General features: G+C 38.2%; 1 protein-coding gene across 5 annotated transcripts in view; it reads left to right on the top strand.

Moving 5' to 3' along the window:
- The first annotated feature begins 128 nt into the window (after positions 1-128).
- Positions 129-12,816, top strand: part of dlg2 (discs, large homolog 2 (Drosophila)) — an 823,880-nt gene continuing 811,192 nt past the window's right edge. For 4 of the 5 annotated variants that reach the window (XM_072263309.1, XM_072263307.1, XM_072263311.1 and 1 more), the window contains exons 1-2: positions 129-264; positions 700-1,376. In XM_072263309.1, coding sequence (XP_072119410.1) covers positions 1,250-1,376 — 127 coding nt within the window. In that variant the 5' untranslated portion in view covers positions 129-264; positions 700-1,249. The remainder of the gene's footprint in view (positions 265-699; positions 1,377-12,816) is intronic. The other variant, XM_072263308.1, reaches the window with a different exon arrangement.

Raw genomic sequence — 12,816 nt, 5'->3', positions numbered from 1 at the left:
CGCCCCTTTCCGCACCTCCAATTGGTTGATCCTGCGGCCCCTGACATTCCTGGCGCTTGAATGGTGGGTTCAAATGCCACTCAGCGGCGGCGCAAGCTTTTTCCGTTGCCGAGGAAATTGTGCAACCGCTGCGCGAGAATTGGGTGAAAACCGGAGGCAGGGGGAAGGCGGACCCCGTGGTGGGTACGGGAAGGACGGGGAGCCGGCAAAGCCCGTTGTACACGCTTTGGCCGATTTATTAAAGTAGTATTTTTTTACTGAGAGGTGCGTTTAACATCATTCAATGTATTATACCTATTTAAACTGAAGGGAAAATATAATCATGAATAAACATACACGGCAGGTGTCGCACTGCCTATATTTTGGCCCTTGAGTACGAAGGTGGTGTTAAACCTGCACCCGTTGAACCGGGACCTCAAAACACCTGATCCGAACTGGAATCTATCTCCCCCCTCCTCTCACCTTCGCGTGTATTACTTTTGAATATATTACCTGTTATAATCTTCGATGGGGATTGGCCTTCGTTATTTGTAGAATAATTCCTAAATAGGATTCATTGCCGAGAGTTACTTCCGATTTTCTAGCGTTTTAGGATAGTAGTAATCATTTGTGAAGATTGTTATCTTGTTTCCAGCCCTTTATGTATTTTGGAAATATTTCTTGATTGTTTGATTCATTTTTAAAACGTCTTCCAAACAGTTACACAGGATGGTGGGCAAAGTCGCCAGGAACAGCTCCGTCCAGGAATGAGAAATTGATGCGAAAAGAATACAAGATGTATCACTTTGGATATTGGGGTACTTAGCGCGGGCTGGTTCGAGTCGCTCTTTCCTCCAGTAAATCTTCACTCCTGGCCCTGTGTCTCAGCGCTTCACACCCGCCTGCAAACCGTAACAAGTTGTTAAACGAAGTACTTTCTCTTGTCTGGAAAGGAATTACATTGTGTGCATAATCTTTGAACATATCGATTTGGATGTTAAACAAATATTGCGAAGACTATCTTTCTCTTTAGGAAAACGAAGTGCGAAATCCTGCTGAGTTTGGACTGGAATGAATTATCATAATATAAGCACCTGGAAATTGTTTCTATCAAATTTTTAAATAGTGTCTCTTTGAAGTTTTGGTCGGGATTTTCTGGATGTATGTATGTGTGTGTGTTTGAGAGGCGTGTTTCGATTAATTAGTACATGGTCATTGGGCTTTCGTTACGAAGTTGGTTTAACTATGACGGTGATGTGACTGCAATTTGATGGGAGTGAGAAGAGGAAAAAACGAACTGTGTTGGGTCTCAGCATCTCGAGAAGTGGAGAAAATTAGTGTCAATAAAAAGACTAACTCCGCACTCCGAGGGGGGAAAATGCCAGTGAATAAACAAGGTGAGTTACGTTTAATGTCACAGTGATTCGTGTGCGTTAAACTTCCAAGTTTCGTGACTCTTGTGATCGCCAATATGTGTAATGCAATCACTTTAATCCCGATTGGGGAAAGGCCGCAGACGGCAGCTCGTCAGAATCCTCTGTCGTGGGCCAGTCTTTCAAGTTATCCCAGGTGTAGTCCGTTTCTCCTTCCTCTCCCAGGGTTGAGGTCTTTGGAACTTCTATTGGCATTTCTGCCCCATGCCCAATTCTCTTTGCACAGCTTAGTTTGGGGCCGTCCATGGCAGAGTGATCGAGCTTCATAATAAAGAAATAGACTCAACCCAATAATTGCTTAAAATATGAAGTTCCATAGCAGGGTTCTTCAACTGAAAAGGAAATTTTGCTTAAGATACCGATTGCTAATTTCCAATTAAACTATTAAATTCACAGTATTGCACAGAATGATCTTACTGTTTGTGTTCTGTTAGCACTGAGAGCTTTTATTTTCTTTGTTTATCTAATGTACACTAAGAAAAAACAATAAAGGTTCTCCCAAGTTAAAGAATTTAATTACACATCTGTATGCTTAAAAACTTGTATACAGTGTTTCAATTTTGCAGGGTTTGGATAGGTATGCCAGTAAACTGTTCATTGCTTCATAGTCTGATCAAAATAACCAGTTGCTTTTAAAAGCCTAAATGTTGATGAGTTTCTGGGTTTGTGTCCATGCTTTTGAACAATATGGGTGTTCTTTATATAGATATAATGGAATATTTTAGAATCACCTTTTTATTTTGAATTCAGTAAGTTACCTATCTACAGTATCATGCTTGAATTGCGGCTGCTGAGTACTAATGTATGTACAATAACCAATCTAAAAAATTGAACAGCCCACTGAGTTGAAGCAAGTTATTGAACACAAGTGGTGCCCCACTGCATGTATGACACCAGTTCTTATGCCTTTTTTAAAAAAAGTATACTGTTTACATCTCCCAGGGTTTAGCATCTTCTAGAATTTCAGTTATCTAATTTTTACTCTTCATTCACCACATTTTTTGCAGCTAATGACAAAATCCAATTTGTATTGTCACCCGAGTTCCCAATATCACTTTCTCTCTACAACTGTCCTTGGCTCATCGTCCAAGTGAGGTTTGACTGGACCACACAAAATATTCTTGTCATTAACTGAATATTCACAATATTCCAAAATTGTCCTGCGTTGAAACAGTTTTCTTGTCTGAGGTATACCTTTTACTTTTACCTTCACCTTCACCTGACTGACTGACTGACTTCCCTTGTTCCTTGTGAAATTTCCAGATCTCTTGTACCAGAACTCCATTTTGAATTTCTCCATTTTTGTTTCTGATGTGAAATGTGACGTATACGAAGACATTTCTGCCTATCTTGCCCTTCAAAGGGAACTGGATAAAAATATCTGGTGGGAGAATTATTTGCAGTGCAAATAATTGTGGAGAAAAGGCACATGGATGGAATTAGAGAGAGATCTGGTAGTGAGCCAATGTAGAGATAATGGGGTGAATGGCCTCCATATTTACTGTAATTATTCTAGATTCTTCTGCAAGACTCTACTTGAATCCTTTCAATTCAACTTTCTCAATGCATGGTACAGAAGCAGACTTAAAGTTGCTGTTGGTCTCTTGAGATTATTTCACAAATATATCAATTCTTCCTTGTCCTTCTCAACTTGTCTGCAGTTTATTTCATAGTTTGAGCATCACTCTCATCAAACTCCTTATATTGTCAGAAAGTAAATGGGATAATAGTTGTGATTCCTTACTTTCCTTACTAGTTTTAAAGCCAGAGTCTTAAACCTTGTAATGGTGTCTTTTCAAGTGAGTGTCCCACTAGCTTTGATTTGTCCTTGGCTTTTTCTCATTTTTGTATATCCTGCTAAGGGCTGCTGGGATAAACTAGGGAAGCAGAAGATGCTGATCCTTAGATTGGTGTCAGAAAGGATATTGGAGAGGGTTTGAGAGACAGAGTCTAACTTCATTGAAGTATTGACAAGGCTGGATAGGCAGGTATGGACTTCATCAAGGGCTTTTTACAAGCTCCCACATAGTGGGATGGGGTTCTTGATTACGTTAGGTGCTTTCTGAAGCGACAAGAGCTGTAGCCAGCGTGAATGAAGGGGGAGAGGGGCTGGTTTGTGTGATGGAATAGACTGAATACCCAAATCTCTACAATTTCTTGTATTAGTCAGAGCAGCTGCTGTGCCAAGCTGTGATTTATCTGGATAGGATGTGTTCTATGGTGCATCTGTAAAAATTGGTGAGTCATCAGGGATATGCTGAGTTGCTTTAGACCTCTGAGGAAATAAGTCTCGGTGTGATTTTTTGGTCATAATGGCCTTGTGGCTAGATCAAGGCGCATTGGTGATATTTACACTTCAGAACTTGATGCTCTTAACCAAATCCAACTTGGCACCATTGATACAGTCGGGTGTGAACTCCACCCACCTTCTTGAAGTCGATGACCAGCTCCTTCATTTTGCTAACATTGAGGAAGAAGTTGCCTTCATACCATGGCACTAGGCAAATTGAGTTATTGCAGAATCTGGTCACTGAGTGTCATGAGTTTAAAGCAATCCATTAGACTCTAAGAAAAGTAATTTTATTTTACTGCATTTTTATACAATATTAGCTGGTCATATGGAATCTGTGGAAGAGAAACATTTAATATTTAAAGTCAATATTTTTCATCAGATATTGTTTAAATTTAATATGCACACACCTGGATTGCTTTAACAGTTGCTGAGATGTAGGTTTACTAGCTGTCATTGAGATGGCTTTGACTTGAATAAATGTAGAAGAATACTTGAACCTTATTAAAAAAAACCTGTAAAACACAAATACATTTGTACATCCATATCAATGCAATCATGAAGGAAATAAGCTTGTAATTGTCCTTTTTTTCCCTTGGGTACTTTCCATTGCAATCAATGGGCCTCCTGAGCTTGCATAGGGTTAATTTAGTTAATTGGGCTGATTTCTCAGTTTAAGTGGTGGAAAATCTGTTGAGGATTGGATTCCATGAGTCTAGGGAGAATGCAGGTGCCCCACAGTCAAGAATCAGCTGAATGGAAATTCAGGACTTTCATCTTTAGTTATTAGACACTTGTTTCAAGCTGAACTTGTGTTTGAAATCAGTTCAGTTTGATGTTTCATATTCATAATTTTAAATTGGAGCAAACTAGGAGGGGAGGTATATGAAGTAATTTTTATTAAATGAGTGGCAGAGGATAGTCGTGATGAGGATTGGTGTCTAGATAGTGAAAAGGGATTTTCAAAGCAGCCGAGAAGCATAAATAGCTTAGGATATTAAAAGTAGTTTTCAAAGTCTGCAAGTTACCTTGAAATTAAATGTGAAGCAGGTGAATAAAGATGATCATCAATTTAATTGCCACCATTCTTCCTTTGTGAAATGTCACCAAGATTTTTTTTGCTGCAAAGGAAAGAGGTTGAAATTTGGAACTGAAGTTTTCAGTGATTGGGATAGTGGTAATCTGTTAAGTTGTTGCAAGTTTGCTTTGAGTATCTTTAGAAGTTTATAATGGGAAGGATTTTGCAACCTGGATGATACTGGGAGATATTGCATCTTTAGTCCTTGCACTGGAAGATGCAAGTGTAGTGGATAAATAAACCAAGGCATCACAATGAAATGCAGTGTTTCAAAAAGCAGAGGAAGAGGGGATGAGAAGATGAGGTTTCTTTTGAATGATAAAGATGTAAGATGGAAGTTGAAATAGTAAGGGGGAAAAAAGTGAGCCTGATCATGGCACTGAGAAGTAGGCAATCAGCACAGAAATGGGCCCTTTGGTTGATCCTGTCCATGGTGATTATCAAGTATCCCACTGCTATTCCATTTATCAGTAATTGGTCCATAACCTATGCCTGAAATAAGATTTGTAAAGATTTATGAGCTTCAGGTAAAACAATTTCTCATTTCAATCCTGGATCGTCATTGCCTTATTTTTAGATTGCATCTCTGGGTCCAAGACAGCCCAGTTATGGGAAACATCACCTGACTCGATCTTATCTAGCTCAGTTGAAAAGTTAAGTGTTTCAATGAGCTCCATAAAACTTGAGTAAAGATACAAACTGCTTGAGCACCACACATGACAAACTCACCAGCCCATGAATTTAATGTATTTTCATTGCACTCTGCAAGTATAGCTAGACATTTACATGAATATTCAGCCATGCTCTCACCAAAGCCCAATATAAATGGAGGGACTCATTTTCTTTGATAGTAAAGCTAAAATAGCATTTAAGACCATAAGACATGGGAGCAAAATTAGGCTATTCGACCCATCAAGTCTGTTCCACTGTTCCATCATGACTGATCCTGGATCCCACTCAACTCCATACACCTTACTTCTTGCCATATACTTTGATCCCCTGACTGATCAGGAAACTATCAACTTCCACTTTAAATATACCCACGGCCTCCACCGCAGTCTGGCAGAACATTCCAGATCCACTACCTGCTGCCTTACCTCTGTTCTAAAAGGTCGTCCCTCAATTTTGAGTTTGTGCCCTCTAGTTCTGGATATACCCAACATCGGAAACATCCTCTCCACATCCACCCTACCTAGTCCTTTCAACATTCGGTAGGTTTCAATGAGATGCCCCCTGCATTCTTCTAAATTTCAGTGAGTACAGGCCCAAAACTACCAAATGCTCCTCATGTTAACCCCTTCATTCCTGGAATAATCCTTGTGATTCTCTTCAATGACAATATATCCTTTGAGATATGGGGCCCAAAACTGTTGACTATATTTCATGTGACCTGACTTGTGGCTTATAAAGGCTTAGCATTATCTCCTTGCTTTTATATTCTATTCCCCTTGAAATAAATGCTAGTATTACATTTGCTGCCTTTATCATAGACTCAACCTGTAAGTTAACCTTCTGGGAGTCTTGCACGAGGACTCCTAAGTCCCTCTGCATCTCTGATGTTAGAACCTTCTCCCCATTTAGATAATAGTTTGCAGTATTATTCCTTTTACCAAAATGCATCATCATACATTTCCCAACACTTCCACCTGCCATTTTTTGCTCATTCTTCCAATTTGTCTAAGTCCTGCTGCATTGCATTGCTTCCTCAACACTACCTACCCCTCCACCTGTCTTTGTATCATCCATAAACTTTGCCACAAAGCCATCAATTCCATTATCGAAATCTTTGACAAACAATGTGAAAGGTAATGGTCCCAATACTGACCCCTGAGGAACACCACTAGTCACTGGCAGCCAACCAGAAAATGCCCCGTTTATTCTTCCTCACTGCCTCTTGGCTGTCAGCCATTCCTCTATCCATGCTAGTATCTTTTCTGAATGGCATAGGATTTAAACAGCCTCGTGTAGCACCTTATCAAGTGCCTTCTGAAAATCCAAGTAAATTGCATCCACTGCCTGTCCTTTGTCCACTCTGCTCGTTACTTCCTCAAAGAACTCTTAACAGATTTGTCAGGCAAGATTTCCCTTTGCAGAAACCATGTTAACTTTGACTTAACATTTGTCTCCAAGGACCCCAAAACCTCATCCTTAATAATATACTCCAACACTTTCTCAACCACTGTTGGGCTAACTGGCCTATAATTTCCTTTCTTTTGCCTTCCTGCCTTCAAGAGTGGAGTGATATTTGCAATCTTCTAGTCCTCCAGGACCATGCCAGAACTGAGTGATCCTTGAAAGATCATGACTGATGCCTCTTATCTCTTCAGCAACCTCTTCAGGACTCTAGGATGCAGTTTATCTGGTCCAGGTGACTTATCCACCTTAAGACTTTTCAGTTTGCCTAGCACTTTTTCCTTTGTAGAAGCAATGACACTCACTCCTGTTTCCTGACACTCATGGACCTCTGGCTCACTGCACTCCACAGGGAAGACTGGTACAAAGTACCCATTAGGTTCATCTGCCATTTCTTTGTCTCCCATTACTACCTCACCAGCATCATTTTGCAGTGGTCCAATATCAACTCTCACCTTTTTACTCCTTATATAACTGAAAAAACTTTTAGTATCCTGGTTTATATTATTGCTAGTTTGCCCTCATATTTCGTCTTTTCCCTTGTAGCTTTTTTTTAGTTGCCTTTTGTTGATTTTTAAAGCTTACCAATCATCCAACTTCCCACTCACCTTTGCTGCCTTGTATGTCCTTTCATATGTGTTCCAAACTGTTGTACTGGCTAGTTAACTTCAAGAAATTTGTGTCCAAGGACACATTTTCCGTCCGAAAAATAAACTTTTAAATCTCATTAAAAACACGTTCTTCCAATTTTACTGAGTTCCATCTGCTGTTCCCTCTCTGAACTATTTAACTTGCATTTACTTACCCTGATGTGTCTTAGCATCCTCTTGCAGTTTACATTCCTATTAACTTTTATACCATCGGTGGAGGTTTCACTTGATCCCTCCAATTTGTTGATCTTCTAGAAATTCAAGGTTTTGCATAAATTAATACTGTTTTGTCTGCAAAAAGACCAATCATGTTGATTGGTCAACAAAAAAAAGAGACCATGTTTCTGCAGTAGCTGCAAGCTGCTTTCGTACAATGTTCTGTATGCAAGTGAGTTGAACAGAGATTTATATTTCATAGCACCAAGGTACGTACTTGTATACTGCAAATGCATTAAAAATGAAAAGTGCTGAAAATGCACAGCAGGCCAAGTAACATCTGTAGAGACATTATAAAAGTTGATGCAGCAGTATTATGCCAGGTCTTTGACCTGAAGTGTTAACTGTTCCCTTTTCCATTAATGGTACCTGATCCAAGTATTTCAGAATTGTTTTTCTCATGCAAAGATGGAATCAAAAATATTGTTTTTCCAAGCTGCAGATGTTTTGTTTTAATACAATTAGAATGAATACGTGAGTTCTGGTTTACAAAAAACTTGTCCTACCAGTTCAAAAATGCGTTATGGTAGTGTTAATCTACCAGTGCCAAATTATTACTTTATATTGTGTCAGTTTTTGTTCTTCTGCTCTTACTTTGAATTTTATCTTCATACTTCTGACAAAGGAGAAATTAAAAGCACGTTTGATTTCAAGTTCACATTTATAACACTTCCAGAGATATTTGTTAATTCGAGACTATTGAGAATGTAAATCTTCCAATCTAGCTTAAGTATTTTATAAGTATTATTTACCAAATATTTTGTGTAGAAATCAATTGTCACATACTGATAATCTTGGCAACATATAGCGGATTAGATGTCTTTGTTGAGAATAGATGGTTTGTCAGAATCGATTGTCCATCAGAACAATATATTCTTGGCATTTCCTAATTTTGTTTCAGGTTTATAAAGATAGTGTTTCAGAAGGAAAGAATGCAGGGAACCTAAGTTAAAAGGAAAATTTGGAGCCACTCAGTACAACTGAGTAGAGAACTGAAAAGTTAAAAGTATCAGAAATGGGACGCCATCATAAGATGAAATGATTAGCTGTGGCATATAAGCTTGTGAAATTATGACATAGTGGATGAGTTACTATCAGAAACTTGTAGCACTGTTCGTGTTTAATATTAATGAAGTAATCTGGAATTTAAAAAAAAATGCTTGTCACAGTGACATTAATCATGAAGCAGCTTCATTGTCATAAATCTACCCATTTCAATGGATAGAAATTCATCTCTGAGTTAAAAGTCTATTATGTGACTTCAGACTTGTATTTTATTTTTAATTGCTGTAATCTGTTGGGTCATTTGGTTACATCAAAACTGCTACATTAAAACATAACCAATCTCTTGGGCACCAGTTTCAGGCATGGGAAGATATTCACAGCACAGTTAACTTTTAAAAATTTACCTAATAAATACCTGGAAATTAGTGTTTAAATTGGAAGATCTGTCTCTTGGACCAATCAGGTAACAGCTAGTTATACCCCTGAGTCATGTGTTTCATTTAATGTCCTAGGATCTCCCTTTCCAGTTACCAGGTTCCTCTATATTGTAGAAGCATTAGTGTTGCAAGGTCCCAAAGTATAATCTGCCAACAATGTTTGCTACATGCTGAGTTCTAGATAAACTCCATTCTCAGCAACCTACCTGTTATAGATGCATCAGTAAGTTGCCAATATTGGGAGGAATGACTGTTGCCCTGTTCTCATGAGGAATTTTTCCACCAGTTTCCCACCATATTCAGTTTTGTAGGATGCTATTGCCATTATGTTAAATAAAAATAGATTCTGAACAGATTCAGCTCGGCATCCATGAGATGATGCAGACAATTTGTAGCAGTATTGAAAGGATTAGCATGGCCCTTTATACCATTGATTATTAAACCAGGGCACTAACTGTGGTAATTTAAGAACACTCCTGCAAATGCACATTTTCTCTGCAATCTCAGTTTAAAACTTTGACAAACTTCTATAGATATGTAGTGGAGAGTATATTGACTGGCTGTATCACAGCCTGGTATGGAAACATCAATGTCCTTGAACAGAAAATACTACAAAAAATAGTGTATATAGTCCAGTCCATCATGGCTAAAAGGCTTGCCTCCATTGAGCACATCTACACAAAGAATTGTTGCAGGAAAGCAGCAGTCATCATCAGGAACCCCCACCTCCCAACTGCTGCCATCAGGAAGAAGGTACAGGAGCCTCAGGACCCACACCACCAGGCTCAGGAGCCATCAGGCTCTGGAACCAAAGGGGATAACTTCACTCTACTTCACCTGCTCCATCACTGAAATGTTTCCTCAACCTATGTACTCCCTTTCAAAGACTCTTTGTCTCATGTCCTTGATATTTATTGTTTGTTTATTTCTTATTTTTTTGTTTTTGACAGTTTGTTGTCTTTTGCACACTGGTTGAACACCCACGTTGGTGCGGTCATTCATTGATTCTGTTATGGATTTATTGAGTATGCCTGCAAGAAAATTAATCTCAGCTGTGTATGGTGATATATTTGTACTTTATACTACTTAATTTGTACATAGAACAGTATAGTACAGGCCCTTTGGCTCAAAATGTGCCGACCATTTAAGCTACTCCAAGATCAATCTAACCATTTACTCATAGCCCTCCATTTTTCAGATGTCCTTCATGTATCTACCTCTATCACCAGCCCTGGCAGCATATACCCCACACCTACCATTCTGTATACATTTTTTTAAAAAATCCTAACTCTGACAACCATCCTATACTGTACTCTCCAAACATCTTGTAATTAGCCATTTCTATCCTGGAAAAAATACCCTGGCTGCCCACTATGCCTCTCATCATCTTGCAACATCTATCAAGTCATCTCTCATCCTCTCCAAAGACAAAAACCCAACATTGCTTAGCCTATACTCATAAAACTGTTTAAAAATACAGTGTCAACTCGGTTTAGCAGCAAAAATGACATAGAATATATAGAGTTATGTGGTTACTATTCATTGGAATAGTCCTGGTGAATCTAAGTGTGAATGGTGCAAGGTAATTAAACACTAAAGAGGAGCTCTCCAAGATTGTGATGGAATTAGGCATGTGAATGTCAACATTTACACCCTTCAGCACTGGTACTGAATGGATAATATATCTTTGGCATCCTTCAAAATTTGATTTGTTACACTTTATTATTAATCTAGCCATACTTCTCACATACCGATTTACCCAGGTATGATCTGAATGCAGAAAGCAAGGCAAGCTCAATTTAGGTAATTATCATCCATTTGTCTACAAACTTTTAGCAAAGAGGAAGATTCTATTGATGGTGCCCTCAAGTAGCGCTTGCCAATTATTTGATAATCAATTCTGTTTGCATTTAGCCAGGAACACTTAATTTCAATTATCACTGTCACTGGAAGGCTTAATTTCAATTGTCATTGTCACCTTGATGCAAACATCAGCCAGATACAAATGTTGAGTCTATATCCTTGACATTGAGGAGGTTTTGACTTAATGTGACATTGTGGATTCCAAGAGAAATATGGCCAGTGTAAATTGGAATAGAAACTTTATACTGGCTGGAGTTTTTAGTTTTTAAAAAAGAGAGGATGATTGTTGATGGAGATCAATCTTTGTTAAACCCAGGGCATTACTGTAAGTGTTCCTTCTCCAAACCATCATTTGGATTACAGAAAACCTTCCTTTCATTGCATTTGTTGAAACACTTGGTAATGATTAGACAACATTCAGTTTAATTTTACATTTCCCCAGAAAAAGAATCAATCAAATACTGCTTGAAGAAAGATCTGGGCAACATTTGACAGGCTGAAAGCAATAATTAACATTTAGACTACAAGTGCCAGTCAATAACCATCTCTAGTCAAGAGTGTAATAGAAAAAAAAACATCCTGATAACATTCAAGAAGCTTGATGAAATCCAGGACAAAGTAATCTGCTTGACTGGCATTCCATTAATCATCTTAAACATATGGACCCTTTGTTACAAGTGCATCAAGACTCCAGTGTATTTTGTAAATGGTACACACGACAGTTACTTTCCGGTTCCTCAACGGCACATCCTAAATTGGCGCAAAGGGTTGTAGATGCAAAGGAATATTGTCACCTTGAAGGAATATTGTTCACCTAACTTGCACAGCATTGTGAGGCAGAGATGTATTCCGCTTCAGGACCAGAATTCTGGAATTCTTGTCTCAATTAAACTGCAGAACTATATTCATCAGAAGGATGAGTGGTTCAAGATAGTGGCCTGCTACCAGATTTGTGTCTAAAAATGCACTGGTTCCTTTAGTATTTTGTTATTTAAATATTTTAGTCTCAATTTGCTGCTTCTAAGTATCTATCTGTTGTCCAATCTTCCTAATGTCAGTAATGCAGGAATTGCTAGGACTTCATTTCAAAGTCCGAAGGTTGTGGATTCAATTCATCACAATAAAACAAGCTTAAGCAAACCAAGAGGGTGTACGCTGTGTTGACATGTAAAATTGAGGAGCAGTATGTTCTCAGAAGATGTAAATTATCTCATTACTGTTTATGTTTAGAGAGAATTACTTTTGGAAAGCCTATATTTGTATTTGAGATGCAAGTTCAGATGAAAAGGCATTTATAACAGGAAAATTTCACTGACAGCATGAAATATTTTGAGGTACAGAAGCAGTTCTTATTGAGAGTTCAAATTTCAGATTCTTGTACTTTAATCTGTATAGTTTTTTTGATGGGATTAACTTGAAATGTTAACAACATATATAAACAGTGTTTTCAGCAGAGGTATTCCTCTTCTGGATCAGTTCCTTAATCTCAGAATTCTAGCACCTATTTTATTATGTTTTTTATTCCTTAATTTCATTGTTACTAAATTGAGCTGTGAATATCTTTATTCTGAGAGTGAAGAACCCCAGTTTATCTGGAATTTGACACTTGCTGTGAGAATGTTTAAATAAAAAGTTGCATTGGTTGCTGGCTTAAAAGAAAAAATACTTAAGAAAATAAGTGCGGAATATTCCAATATTGGGTTACTTTCTAGCTGTTCACCTTTGCAGAAAA

The sequence above is a fragment of the Mobula birostris genome, chromosome 7 (genome assembly GCF_030028105.1).
Source record: "Mobula birostris isolate sMobBir1 chromosome 7, sMobBir1.hap1, whole genome shotgun sequence".
NCBI classification, from domain to species: domain Eukaryota; kingdom Metazoa; phylum Chordata; class Chondrichthyes; order Myliobatiformes; family Myliobatidae; genus Mobula; species Mobula birostris.
The sequence above is the reverse complement of the archived record's forward strand: the minus strand, read 5'-3'. Positions and strand labels throughout refer to the sequence as shown.